Here is a 14,229-nt window from a genome sequence, read left to right on the forward strand (position 1 = left end):
GCCATCCCTAACCTGCTGGGAGCAGGGAGAGGAGGAGGAAAAGGAAGAGGAGGAGGAGGAGGAGGAAGAAGAGGCCTGCAGGGTTTCCAGGCCTCACAGTGTCCCAGGGTGAGCCTGGCACATGAGGTGGTGAGAGGTGGAAAGAAGGCTTTGCAGGTGCCTGGTGGGGATGGGGGCCAGGGAGGCGCCAGTGGGGGGTGCAGGCCGGCGCAGACACAGGGAACTTGCTGAGTGGCAGGGCCCAGCTGGGCCCTGGCCCCTGTCCTGGCACTGACCCTGGCGTGGGTTGGGACAGCAGCTCCGGGACATGAAAGGACCTCCCATTGTCCTGGTCAGGAAGAGAGGTCCAGCATGACTGTTGCTCCTCCAGGCAGCCCGTCCCTGCTAGGGGACAGCCCTGAGCAAATTGGTTCTCTTCTACCACCCAGGGCAGGGCAACGTCTCCGCAGAGCCTGCAGTGTGCAGAGGCCACTGAGCATGCTGTGGCTGTGTGGCTGTGGGTCTGCAGCCAGGCATGGCTGGGTTGGAGTTTCACGTGGGGGTGGGGGATGGGGGTTGTGCTTAAGGCTCTGGCATCCCCTCTACAGAGGAAAGAGCAAATGGCAGAAAGAAGCAGAAGCTGATGTCCCATTTCCATGTAGCTGCTGTGATTTATCATTTTCACATAGCCAAGGATACAAAAAGGGCAGCCTGAGCTTCAACTTTGGGGGCACCCGGGTTCCACCGCTCATCTGTGCCCTCCCAAGGCCTCCGCAATAACTGGGCTCGGAGTCCAGGGAAGAGGCCTCCTCAACGTCCCCGGCTCCCTGGCACACGAGCCCTCAGAGCCTGGGACACTCCTGCAGCCTGGCTCAAGCCCTCCCCACCGCTGAGGCATTCATTTGGATGGGGTCTGGGGGTCAAGGGGAAAGTTGGGAGTCCCAAAGGGCAGGAGAGTCACCCCAGACCCAGCCAGAGCCCAAGGACTTCTGCCCACCCACAAATGAATTGTAGTCACTTTTCAAAAAGTTTCCCATCTGGATAGAAAAAGAGCACCCAGCCACCTCCAGGCAGACCCCACCGTGAACCGAGCTGGCTCCTGGTGCCCGGGGCCTCGTCCCGGGGCTCTTCAGAGGTGAATGCCACCCGGCCCCCAGCATCAGCCCCGCGGGAGGCCACGCGGAAGTCAAGCTCCTCAGCAGGGACCCGCACAGACGCAGACCACCAGGGCTGCTCTCCCCAAAGCCCCCCTAGTCTCCGCCCACGTGTGCCCCCCTCCCCCCGCGCCCTGCCCCTGTAAACGCCTCCTGACCCTGACGTGGCTGGGCGAGCTGCAGAAGTGCCGAGTCCGACCAGGGGCAGCCTCGCCCGCCGCTCAGCTCGGGAATCCCCGCCCCCCACCAGCACCTCAGTGGGGGGTACCGCAAGTTCAAGGTAAGTTTAGCCCCATGCCCGGCTGCCGGGGCTTTGTTGCAAAGCGGCAGGTGAATCGCGCCCCCCACCCAGCCCCGAAGCCCCCGTGCCATCCGCTGCCCGCGTGGGGGGTGGCTGCTTTCTTGCAAAATGCCCGCAAGTCAAAGTTCCTGCCTCCCAGCTGGACGCGCCCTCCCGGCCCTGCCGGCTGCTGGCTCTGCAGTTTTCCAAATGTGGATGCTGCCGCGAGCCAAGAGAAAACTCCACGGCACCCCCGCCGGAGCCGCACGGCGCTGGCACCCACACGGCGCCGGCACCCGCAGCACCCACCGCGCCGGCAGGCACACCCCCACCGCGGTGCCCGGCAAGTTTTCAGGGGCCGTCCCGGCGGCCCAGCGGTGGTGATGGGCTGAGCAGGACTCACCGCGGAGCCCAGGGCACCCCTGGGGCCGGGCTGGTGACAGCGGCAGCGGCGGCCGGCGCAGGGTCGCGGCTCCCTAGGAGATGCTGCAGCGGCGGCAGCACCAGCCACCTCCTCCGGGAGCCAATCCCGAATGCAGGGGTGGGGGCCGGAGCTCGATGCGTCCGCACTTGGGGGTGGGGGGGCCGAGAGAGAAAGAAGACACCAGGCACCCCCTCTCCACACCCCTGCCCTTCCCCCAGCCCTCCTGCAGCAGAGCAGACTTAGCGGGAGGGAGATCTTGAGAGAGAGAAAGAGAGAGAGAGAGAGAGAGAGAGAGAGAGAGAGAGAGAGAGAGAGAGGAGGCGCTGGTGCAGAGTTAGGGAGAGGCGGCCGAGCTGCACACCTTGAGTCCTGGCCTCCTCCGCAGGGAGCCCCTGCACCCCAGCGGGGACAGCACAAGGTAGAGAAGGTAGAGGTCAGGGTGGAACAAAAGGGAAGGTCCCGCGGGTGTGCACGCTCTCGCAGGCACACAGCCGGCTCGCGTAGACACAGGGGCGGGGGAGGGGAGGGGAGGGGAGGGCCTGACCTGAGAGGCCAGAGCGGGCATGGGGGCCCCCGTCGGGTCAGGAGCCGGCCTCACCTTTGCAGTTCTTATATACCCGGCCAAGCATCCCAAACACGCGGCCCTGGCCAAGTGGCCCCCTCGGGCTGCGCTCCCTGACCATATTTAGTCAAGCACGGGAAAAAATAGCCTGTCAGCTGGGCCGCGGCTGGCCCGGCCACCGGGAACAGGGTGGGAGCACCCACGCCATTGACGGCGGGTCCTGGGCCCAGGCTGCTGTTCTGCCCCTCCCGGCCCCTCCCTGACAGGCCTCCCACCGGCTGTCCCTGCCCGAGATCCCCCCGCTATTTTTAGCCCAGCCAGTACAGAGGCGCCTCCTCAGTAGCCGGGCAGCAGCCTCCATACCATGCCAGCCGGCTCCTATGGTGCCCTGGGGAGACCCGGGCATCTCCCAGGGTGCAGGGCCGGGGGTTGGGAGGGCAGGAGGCTACAGCCTCCTTCACGGTTTTGAGCCTCCAGTGGGCTGAGCCCACCACCCAGGCCATCCAGGAGGGGGTGGCCCCCTCCACAGTCCCGTCAGCTCTGCCCTTTCGCCTAGAATCGGGGCCAGGATCAGGTGGTGATGGAGCCACCTGGGTTTCCGGAGACTCTTAAGCTAACCCAAGTCATGACAAATGCCAGTCACCTTGGACGGAGGCGAGGCCAACCTGCTTGCCGCCCCCAGCCGGGCCCTGCCACCAAGGGTGTGTGATGGGGAGACCCCACTCCCCGGTGCTGGTCGGGCTCAGGAGCTCCCCCTTCCGGGATTTCACGCCTGAATTATGTAACAGACGAGGGCCTGGGACGGGGCCTGACGGGGATCTGTCCTTGCAGGGCCTAGACTCAGAGACCAGAGGCCGGAACTGGCAGACTGTCCTCACAGGCTGTGTGATGCTGGCTGGTCGTCCCATCTCTCCAGGGCCCCACAGGACCAGGGACCGGGACACGGAAGGACAGTGGACCACAGTGGTCGGGGGACCCGCCTGTTGGAGGCAGGTGCAGGCCCGTGTGGTGGGGACAATGAGCTTTGCTATTTGCAAGTCCTGTCCAGAGCATAGATCCTCCTGTTCAGAAGCCACCTCATTAATGTCCCCAATACCTCCCCGACTTAGGAAGGCATCCCCTTGCGGTTCCAGCCAGTCAGGGACACAGGGCCGGGGATCCCATGCCGCTTAGAACAGGTTCAGCTGCATCTAATCCCAGGGGACCCTGTGAGGAACCTACATACCCTCCAGGCTGGCCCACAGGAGCTGAGGTGGGTCTCTCCTCCAGGTTTACCTCCTGGGCTCATGGCCCCTTCCCCATATCCCAAGGCCAGCTCTGCAGAGTCATGGGGAGAAGCCAGAGCCCCAGCCACACTCGCCACACACACCAACGCCCACTCTGGTGTCCTCCGGCCAGCGACAGCGAGGGACAGAGCGGCGCTCCCTGCACCTGCCCAGTCCAGAGGCTTCTTGGGTGATGACAGGCCCTGCTCCCGGCCCTGCACACCCCACTAAAGACCCCACATCTCACCATAAAGGAGGCCAGGAGGTTTTAAGCTTCTACCAGGTCCAAGCACTTTTCTGGAAACTAAATAGCTTCCCACTGGCAGCCGGAGTGCGTGGTGTGAGGGGCGGTGTCCGAACTCCCCCTGCAAGGCCCCTCCCCTGCACCCCACTTCCTCCGGCCTGCCATCTCCAGGCAGAGTTGAGGGGGGCAGGCCAGGCCTGCAGCTGGGGTCAGGGTTATAGACAGCCACAGCGGGGGAGGTGGGGAGCAGTCTGTAGCCTGTGCAGGAGGCTCTGTAAAGGATTCGGGTGCTCCGTGGTGGTGAGAGAGAGGGTGTGCAGCGGACGTGGCCATAAATCACCCTCCTCACAGCAGCCCCACACCCAAGGAGCAGGGCATGGGCACAGGGCCATCTCTTCCCAGTAGAAGGGCTGGTGTGGGTGGCCAGACCCCGACGGTCCTTAGGGTCCATAGGACAGAGTCAGAAGACAGAGCAGTTCCTTCGTTTACCCACAGCACCAGCCTCACAGTAACAGCCGGCACACAGCACTTAGGCTGCCTGGTGTTCCAGAAGCTTCTGCAGTGGCTATGCGGGGACTATGCTGAGCTCAAGGCACCCATAAGAGGAGGGCATTTTGCTGTCCCCACTTTACCAAGAAGGAACTGGGGCTTGGGGTGGGTGCTCACTAGCCCAAGGTCCCACACCCAGCATCGATTGGAGCTGGGTGTGTTACGGCCAATCTGGTCCCCACCTTGTCCCAGAGCTGCCCTTGCCAAGGCCCAGGGCCATGCTGCCCGAGGCCCACTCCACCATGGTTTGAAAGGGAGACCGCAGTGGGTGGGAGAGACAGGAGGGAGGGGAGAGGGGAGAGAAGGGGGAGATGGGGTAGAGGGGGCAGAAGGGGAAGAGAGGGGAGAGAGGCCTGGGCCCCTGAGACTTTCCCCTTGGTGTCCACAGGCGGTTTAAGGCGTGAATGAATGAAGGAGCAAGCAGTAAACCCCGACAACAAGGCCACCACAGCCCTCACCCGGCTGAGACGCCCGAGCAAGGACCCAAGCAGGGGACGAGCAGGCTTACCCCCCCCTCACCAGGCTGACCATGATGCCCCATCCAGTGGAACGCGCCATGACAGCGAATGCCCTGCCCCATCCCACGCGGCTCCCGCTGGCCACGAGTGGCTGCCAAGCTCTCAGAAACGGGGCTGGTGCCCTGCAGACCTGGATGTTTTACTCAGTGCAGCTTTGATTTGTGTCAGCTTCAGAAGGCTCATGTAGCTGGGGCTGTATCAGTCAGCAGGGGGGAGAGAAAATGCACAGCCCAGGGAATGTGGAGACAGGCCCAGCCCTGGGCACGGGGGCCGGAAGGAGCAACTGGGGAGCAGCGAGCAGGGCCTGGGGCGGCCTTGCAGGTCAGAGGTCAGGGAAGGCCTGAGTGGGGGTGAATGAACAGGTCCCCCAGTGATATTGGAGGGGCAGCGGGGAAGGGTCCCGGAAGAGCATCCTGGGGAGTGTGCACAGGGAGACAGAGGCCCGGAGGCGGGAAGGGGGGCCTGGTGTGTCCAGCGGGCAGAGCCGCTGGAAACAGGAGGCCAGCATGGCTGCTGCCGGGGCAGTGGCGGTGGATGGGTGGCCTGGGGCTGAGCTGCGGACAGGGTCAGACCACGCCAGGCCTTGTACACCAGTGCCAGGGCTGCAGGTGTCCTGCTGAGGGGCACAGGCCTGGACAGTCTGGCACGTCTGTGGCAGGGCCCCTGTGGCTGCTTTGCTGAGGGTGAGGGTGGAGGGCAGAGGTTGGAGCATCAGGAGGCCCTGCCCAGCCATGGTGCCCTGGGGAGGGCTGCCCAGTCCTGGCTGTGCCTTGAAAGTTTTCCCGAAAGATCCACTGTTGGAGCAGATGTGGTCACAAGAGCAAGGGGGATGTCAGATGGTCTGGGCCCTGGGGAAACAGGGTGCATCCCCTGGGAGGGGGACGGCCTGTCACCAGGGCGCCTTCTGAGACAATTTTGCAGGTGATGAAACTGAGACTCAGGAGGAAAATCCAGTTGCCCAGCATGCAAAGACCCAGAGCCTATCTTCCTGCCCCTACATCCCTGTCCGTCCCAGATCTGAACCTGCCCCAGCCCCAGGACTCTTAAGTGCATCCAGAGGGGAGCCAGGCTGGAGAGTGGGGAGCACAGAGACTGTGGCCTGGATGGTGCCAGAGCGAACGGGAGAAAGGCTCCCCCACACAGAGGCTGCGGCACAGCCCAGAGGGTCCTGGGGTTGGCTGGGCGGGGGCAGCTCCCAGCGAGAGGCCCCTGGGATTTGGGTAAGTGGAGGCACATGCAGACTCTGGCCACAGGGCACCTCGCACACGAGGGGAGTTCACCACACAATTTGAGCGGAGGGCGGGCGCAGGAGAGCAGCGGTGTCCCAGAAGCCAAGGGTGGTCATGGAGCCCCACGCCACAGCGCTTCCTACAGAGCCACACCATCCGGTCTGTGGAGGGGGCTGCATTGCTGGGAGGGACCCACCTGATCCTGGATTCCAGCCTCACCCTGGGTCACCGCTGAGTGTCCCAAGTGGCCCCTTATCCCCCAGGGCCGGGCGGCGTCCCAACCCCCTTGGGATGTCTATGCTCAGAGTGTGGCAGACACGCCCCGGCAGGGACATCCTCCTCCCCTGCACCCGCCACAGCCGTGGGTTCAGGGTCTCTATTGTGGGCAGAGATTCACACAGTCAAGGTGAGGGTCCCAGGAGCACCTGTGAGCAGGCCCTGGCTGCCAGGGAGAGGGGGACCCTTAACCGACGGGGCAGACAACCTGAGATGGACCCTCGTCCAGGGGAGGGCCCCGCCGCCCACAACTCCTTGGCATTCCTGCACCAGCAGGACGGGCTGGAGGAGGCGGCCCTGGGGCGCCTCGCCGGTGTCAGTGCCCAGCATCACTGTGCCCCGGTGGAGGGGGAGGCCCTTCCGAGCCTGGGCCTGGATGTGAATGAGGGCAGGTTTCTCATCTCTCTGACCTCAGCTTCCTCAACTGGGAAGGGGAGCCACAGCACCTGCTTGGGGTGATGAGGAAGGGGGAGCTCAGGGAGAGCCCTGGGCAGGGCTGCCTCCTCACCTTCCTTCAGCCTTTGGACATGAGCGCAGAGGACCAAGTGAATGAATGAATGACTCAGTCAATCAACTGATCCATCAGTCTATGGATCTCTGGACAGTCGGACAGCTGGGCAGCGGGCAGGATGGGGGACTCTCGCTGAAGCCGCATTCATTTGTGTTCAGCTTTGTGAGTGGGGCGAGGCTGAGGGCTTATTCAGTGGGGGAGGTGCACGGCAGGGCCAGTGCCTTTGGAGGGTCAGGCCCCAGAGGGCGGGGACACCTGCCAGGATGCCCAACCCCAGAGGCGGTGGCAGCCATGGTCCCACTCGGCAGTGGCTGTGATGAGGGCTGTTCCCACTTTGTCCACACGATTCCAGCCGCAGCTGCCCCACGCATGAGCTGTCCCTAGTCACCCAGCACGGCCGGACGAAGCCGCCTGCAGCCAAGGTGCTCCGTGGGGCGGGTTTCTCGAAGCTAGTATTTTCCACGGTATCTTACGTCCCAGCAGAGGCCCACCACTGTGCCTGGACCAGCGGCCCACTCGGTGAGTCGAACGTGCACCTGGCACCCCTCTTTTTGGAAATCCACGAACACTGGGCTCCCGCAGAGACTGAGGCTGAGCAGGCCACTTCCCTGGAGCTGACTCCACAGCTGTGTAGGTACAGGGTGGCCGTGAACACTTAGGGCTTTCTCAGGCTGTGCACTTCTTGTTCACTGCAGGGAGCAGGGTGTTGGCTCCTGACCAAGCCCTGTCACTGCTGCCCAGCCACACATGGGGCCCCTTCACCCACCCCTGACCACCTTATGCAGGGAAGCCACTGTGGAAACAGTCTGGCAGTCCCTCGAAAAATGAAGTCATCAACCCCAGCAATTCCACTCCTGGGCCTATGACAGAGCTTGCACGTCCCCTCCAAAGCTCATGTTTAGATGTGAGCCCCAGTGCTGGAGGTGGAGCCTGGTGTGTTTGGGTCCTGGGGGCGGATCCCTCATGGCTGGGTGCCGTGCACCCACTCACCACAGTGAGTTCTCACGAGATCTTGTTGTTGAAAAGTGTGTTGTACCTCCCCCACAATTCTCTGTCTTTTGTTCCGGCTCTGGCCATGCAACAAGCCTGCTCCTCTTTCACCTTCTGCCATGACTGTAAGCTTCCTGAGGGCTGACCAGAAGCCCAGCAGATGCCAGCACCATGCTTCCTATACAGCCTGCAGAACTGCAAGCCAACTAAACCTCTTCTCATGAATTACTCAGCTTCAGATTTATCTTTATAGCAATGCAACACCTGACTATTACAACACATGCTCCCCAAAATAAAAAGAAATATTCAAACAAATAGGCACACAGGAGTCTTCCCAGTGGCACTATTCACAGCAGACAAAAGGTGGCAGTAGCCACAGGCCTGTCAGCTGATGATAGATAAAGAAAGCATGGCCTGTCATCCCAGCATTTTAGGAGGCCGAGGCGGGCGGATCACCTGAGGTCAGGAGTTCAAGACCAGCCTGGCCAACATGGTGAAACCCCGTCTCCACTAAAAATATAAAACTTAGCCAGGTGTGGTGATGAGTGCCTGTAGTACCAGCTACTCGGGAGGCTGAGGCAGGAGAATTGCTTGAACCCGGGAGGCAGAGGTTGCAGTGAGCTGAGATCATGCCATTGCACTGCAGCCTGGGTAACAGAGTGAGACTCTGTCTCTAAATAAATGAATAAATAAATGAAGTGCGGCATATCCATGCAGGGGAATAGCATTCAGCCCTAAAAAGGGATGATGTGGGGACACGGGCGGTAACATGAAGTGCCTGAAAACCCTGCTCGGCGGGAGAAGCAGATTCAGAGACCGCCGGTTGCACAATTCCGCTGATAGGAGATGCACAGAGCGGCAGCTCCATGGAGACAGAAAGCAGATTCCGCGGTGCGGGGGTGGGGAGAGGAATAGGAGTGACTGCCTAATGGGCTCCAGAGCTCCTCAGGGGGTGACAAAAGTGTCTGGGGAGTAGACAGAGGTGGTGGCTGCACAGTGTGGCAAATGCACTAAATGCCACTGAACCACACTCGTTAAAGTGGTCATTTTATGTCACGTGCATTTCACCTGTTTTTTTTAAAAAAAAAAAAAAAAAAAAACCAGTTCAGAGTCCAGCCCCAACCCTCTCTCAGTGACCTCTGCTCTGGGACACAGGGCCACCCAGACCGTGAGCTTGGGCCCCCTCGGGCTGCCCACCGAGGAGGGGCAGCTGCTGCTGAGGTCTGACCTTGCCTCTCCTGATGCCCCAGCCACACTTGGGAGAGAGGAAGGGTGGGGGGTGGCTGCCCTTCTGGCCAAAGACACCGTCCCAGGGCCAGTCACAGGTTTGCCAGGGAGAGCTGTCAGAGGCCTCAGCATTAGCACTGCCCAAGCCCGTCTGCTGCTGGCATATTCCCTGTGTGGGGACAGAGGAATGCCCACTACCCCTAAGGATGTCCAAGAATCCGTGGCCATACCACCTTATGTGGCAGCAGGGACTCTGCAGGAGGGACGGAGCCGGATGCTGTGTGTGGGCCCAGTGTCCTCACAGGGTCCTTAGGAGAGGGGGTGGGAGGGTCAGAGTCAGGGGGAGCCTGGAAGGCACAGCACAGCTGGATTTAAGGTGGAGGAGGGGCCACGGGTGAAGGGGCACAGGAGCCTCCAGGTCCCGGAGGGAGCAGTACCCGAATTCTCCCCAGGGCCTCCAGCAGCCAGCCCTGCCAACACCTGGACTTTAGATTTCTTTCCCTTTCGGAGCTGCAAGACAATAAACTGTGGCTTTCGTTACAGCAGCCACGGGAGACTCATGACCTCGCCTGTCCCTCACACATCTTTCCGGGAGACCCTCCCAGCCAGACGAGCATCGGTGGTGGGGCGGGGGGCGAGCAGAGCTCCCCTGGGAGACTCCCTGTCGCTGGCGTGGAGGAGGGGCCTCCGCACGGCCTCCGGAGGCCCCTGCTCCCTGTGCTCTGCAATTCCTGGCCAGCTCCTGTCCAGCAGGCACCATCACTGTGCCCCCGAGAGCTGTGCAGGGCTGCTCCGGGCCAGGGAAGACTGCTATGGGGAGACATTGGCCAGAATGAAGGGGCAGACGTGGAAGGGGGCTCAGTGCAGCTCTCAGGGGAGTCCGGGCAACTGGAGGATGCCGCTGCCCAGCCTCCAGGGGCTGTGCCCAAGGACTGGCCCCTCTGCTGGCCTGTCTGGCCATTGGGGGCTGGATCCACAGGCAGGCGGTGCTGGATCCACAGTCAGGCAGGGCTGGGCGGGCGGGACCTGTCCAGGGACAGGGAGCGCAGGGTGGGGCTGCAGACTGTGGTCTCTAGGCTGGCCCTGACCCCCCTCTGCCAAGGCCTCACTAAAGCATCTGGAGCTCTGCTCAGCACTGCTCACATGCGGCAACACGGAAGGGCCTGAGTGAGAGAAGCAGACACGGAGACCGCAGGCTGCAGGATTCCACTTACAGGAAATGCACAGAGTGGGCAGCTCCACGGAGACGGAAAGTGCCCAGGGAGTGTCCAGGCTCCTACCGATGGGCAGCTCCTCCCTGCCTGGCCTTTCACTGAGGCACATCAGGGGCCCGAGGGCACTCCTAAGAGTGATGTCGACAGTGGCTTCTGTGTCCATCAGATGGAGAGTGCGTCCAGCCTGCAGGACTTCTCAGAGCCTTTAAGAGGTCCCCGTGGACTCGTCCAAGCTCCCAGCAGGAGACGTGGCCTGCAGTGCTCTGCCACCGTCCCCTCTGCCTGCCCCACACCCCAGCACGCAGCTCACACAAGCATGAGGTGTCCTGCGGAGCTCCCAGGAGGCTGTGCATACCTGTGTGCCCCACAGAGCAGAGCTGTGTGTGAAGTGCCCGTGGGCACCCGGCATGTCCCACAACACTGCGAAAGGAACAGGACCTCACCATCCTCCCGCATCGTGCCTGGGAGGCCGCCTCCTGCCCAACCTCAGGGTACACAGGTGCACACGGAACCAAACAAATGTGCACGCACTACCTGAGTGGCAGTGGGCAAAGCCTCTCTGATAGCTCATGAAGAAAGTTCTATTTCATTGTCATGATGTTAGGGGAGAGCAATTTGCTTCCAGCCATAGACATCCCGTTCAGAATGGCGACAGCTTTGCCATCTCGGACTCAGGACACTTCTTGAGGCCCACGTGGCACTGCTTGGAGCCTCCAGCACGGGTCACTCAAAGGCTCTGGGTCAGCGCTGAGTGGCCTCCAGTACACCTACACCATCCATGAGTCCAACCAACCCAGGGCACCTATTCCCTGCCCCTCTCCCCACCCTGGGCACCTATTCCCTGCCCCTCTCCCCACCCTGGGCACCTATTCCCTGCCCCTCTCCCCACCCTGGGCACCTATTCCCTGCCCCTCCCCCACTCTGGGCACCTATTCCCTGCCCCTCCCCCACTCTGGGCACCTATTCCCTGCCCCTCTCCCCACCCTGCGTGCCTATACCCTGCCCCTCTCCCCACTCTGGGCACCTATTCCCTATCCCTATCCCAGGGCCTCCACAGAAGGAGGTGGCTGGGGGAGAGCTCAGAGCTTCTGCTCTCCAGGGTGGACAGCAGGGGTCTTGGGCTGTCCTGTCCAAGCCACCCAGATGGATGCCCACACTGGGTCTTGCCTTCTTGTCATCCGCCCTACCCAAAGCTTGTAACTCAGCTCCCAGCAGAGGAGGCCCGATGGCAGAGAACGAATTCTCAGCTCCCGGCACAGGAGGCCCAATGGCAGTGGCCAAATTCTCAGATTCTCACTTTGCCCTTAGCCTTGGCCTCCCACCTCCTCCCTAGGGCCCTATTTCTAAGAACCTCCCCCGCCCCTGATGCCCTTGGTCATAGCACTAGGCTGTGATCTGCTAGGGTTAGGGAGTTCCTTCTGGGTCTCCGCCTTGCACCCGGAGCCCAACCCTGAGCCCAGGGATGAAGGGAAAAGCTTTAATCTCCTGTGCACATCCTCTGGGAGCCGAGGAGTGTTGATCCGGCAGGATCTCAGCCACAATTAGCCGGTTCCCTCATCCCTGCCCTATAAATATTCATTCTGGGATTGTTATAAAGGTGCTTTTTATAAAAAACGCCAAACTCATTTGGAAAGGAGCTGAACGCTGCGCAGTGCAGGCTGCCAAGCTGAGTCCTACTGCGGATGGGACGCCAACATGGCTTTTTCTCGTGGGCCCAGGCAGGTGCTCTCTGGGGTTTTGTTTCATTTGAGCCGGGGACTTTTTGGTTCCCTGCGTGTAGCATTTACAAATATGGCAGCAGGCTCGGGGTACCCAAAGCGGGCGTGTCCTCCTCCTCAGGGGTGCAGGCCACGATGGGCCCCTGGAGCTGGCAGCCCCGGGCAGAGTGTGACGATGGTCCATGGGGAATGTGCCTCGGGGCCTTTCACTAAGAAGCAGCCCTTACCCCCAGGGCCCTGTGCTCCCACCAGCTTGGTCCAGAGTCATCCTGGTGCCAGCCTCCACCAGCCCTGTTGAGAATCAGGTGATCGTGACCCCTGGGCGGTCGGTGGATCTGGGACTGAGCTGGAGGTCATCCGGTCCGGCTGCCCTCCTGTCACTGATGCTGGGTGCTTTGGTTAAATGCTTGTGCAGATGGGAGTTCACTACCCCAGAGCAGCTGTAGGAGGATTCAGTGAAGTCCCTACCCTAGAACCTCTAAATAGAGGGTCTGGCGGTGTACCCAGGAATCTGCATGTTCACAAGCTTCAGTGGGGGGTGGTTCCCATTGTTGCTGCTTTTAGGGATTCTGAGACGGTGACCACAAAGCTACTTGACAGATTAAAACATGTGCCACACATGGGGGAGGTTGCAGTTCTGGCCCCCAGACCTGGGCTCAAATGGTCAGTTCTGGAAGAACCGCCTCCCACCCTCCTCCTCCTCCTCCAGCCCTCGCTCCTTGGGCACAGCGGGAACGAGAACTCTCAGGCAGTTTCCTGATGTGAACCCCATTCCTGAGCCCAGGGAGGCTTTGGGCTCCATGGCAGATGCAGCCCCCACCCCACCTGGGAGCCCCAGGAGCCCTTGGCACAGTGCAGCGACCCCACCCAGGAGTCCAGCCAGGTATGGCTGCCTCTCAGCACAGCTCGCCTTGTGTCCCAGTGCTGCAGGCGCCTCCTGGCTCTGCTGAGCCAGGCTCCAGCCAGTTCCGGGACGGGATGTTCAGGAGGCAAGGAAGCTGCCGTTCCTGCTTTATGATCTAACCCCCACGTTCTGCAGCTGGCGGGTACCCACCACGGGCTGGAGGTAGTAGGGAGGCTTGGGTGACCCTTTCTCCCCTCCAGGGTCAGGGCCCTGTGGGCCGAGTGTCCCTTAAGAAGAGGCCTGGCGGCTGGGATGTTGGGGTGCTGCCCTGAGCAGGGAGGCCTCAGGCAGCTGTGTTTGGCTGCAGCTCAAGCCGGCCAGGGTTTCTTTGCTCACAGTTATTTGGCTGCAGCTCCCCCACTTCCCCTACCCCCCAGCACCCCCACGGGCCCCTGCCCTGGCTGAATTGCTAATCATCCCAAGAAACAGAAACTCTCAGGGGCTCCTCTGGTCCCTGGAGGACACGTGGCCTCCTGACAGCACCAACCTCCCTTCCCCGCTTCGCTTTCGCAGGGAACCTCCCTCCCCGAAGGGCGCCCGTTGAACAGATGGAGCCGTCCGCCCTGACAAATGGCTCCCGCTCCTCGTAAAACTCCCCAGGAAGTCAAATTTGAGCTCTTCAAACCTTGGAGGGCTGCCTTGAATTTATGATGGGAACTGATAAATGATTGAATTGGAGTCCTCAGGTAGCTTAACAGGGACAGCCGGCCTCTCACGGCACTTTTCCCGTGGATCCGGGGCCTCAACGACCGGGGGCAAGGCTCCCACCAGAAATGCTCCCGCCATGAGCATGGGCTGGGCGAGGCTGCCCAGAGTGGGGCAGGGGTGCGGGCTGGGCCTGGGCAGGGCTCATGGGGCAAAGCTTCTGTCCCCTCAGCCCAGCATCTCAGGCATTTGCTGAGGGGGTGTCCATCTCAGGGGCCTCCCGGCTCTCCCTGAGTCTCCCGACTTCCTTTGGAAGCCAAAGCCTGTGGAGGCAGAATCAGCCAATTCCGGCCCTGGGGTGCATCCCGCTGCCATCTCTCCCTGAGTGAGGGCAGGGCCAGCAGGCAGGACGGCATCACTCCCGGGGAGGGAACTTTGACCTCAAGTTACTCAAAGGGAAGGTGGTGCTGGCTGGGCCTGACCCCATCAGGTCATCACGGGGACCGGTCCTGCTGGTCTCCGAGGAGGATTCCGAAGCCT

The 14,229-nt window shown here is 61.7% G+C and overlaps 1 protein-coding gene across 1 annotated transcript; it reads right to left on the reverse strand.

The window, feature by feature from the left end:
- Positions 1-1,278: 1,278 nt before the first annotated feature.
- LOC139358348 (uncharacterized) lies at positions 1,279-4,701 on the reverse strand. Its single transcript, XM_071078898.1, has 5 exons — positions 4,640-4,701; positions 3,985-4,180; positions 3,675-3,891; positions 3,043-3,519; positions 1,279-2,430 (listed from the first exon to the last, which is right to left on the reverse strand). Exons 1-5 carry the CDS (start codon positions 4,699-4,701, stop codon positions 1,409-1,411), a joined length of 1,974 nt encoding a protein of 657 aa, XP_070934999.1. The 3' UTR covers positions 1,279-1,408.
- Positions 4,702-14,229: the final 9,528 nt, after the last annotated feature.

This window comes from Macaca nemestrina, chromosome 15 (assembly GCF_043159975.1).
Source record: "Macaca nemestrina isolate mMacNem1 chromosome 15, mMacNem.hap1, whole genome shotgun sequence".
Classification (NCBI taxonomy): domain Eukaryota; kingdom Metazoa; phylum Chordata; class Mammalia; order Primates; family Cercopithecidae; genus Macaca; species Macaca nemestrina.

Bases quoted from the DNA above. Each gene is read 5' to 3' on its own strand.
- LOC139358348 (XM_071078898.1), bottom strand. From the start codon at position 4,701: ATGGTGGAGTGGGCCTCGGGCAGCATGGCCCTGGGCCTTGGCAAGGGC. The intron at 4,181-4,639 runs GTGGGGACCAGA...AATCCTTTACAG, and splicing joins AAGGGCAGCTCTGGGACAAG to AGCCTCCTGCACAGGCTACA. The intron at 3,892-3,984 runs GTGGGAAGCTAT...TGGGGTCTTTAG, and splicing joins ACCACGCACTCCGGCTGCCA to TGGGGTGTGCAGGGCCGGGA.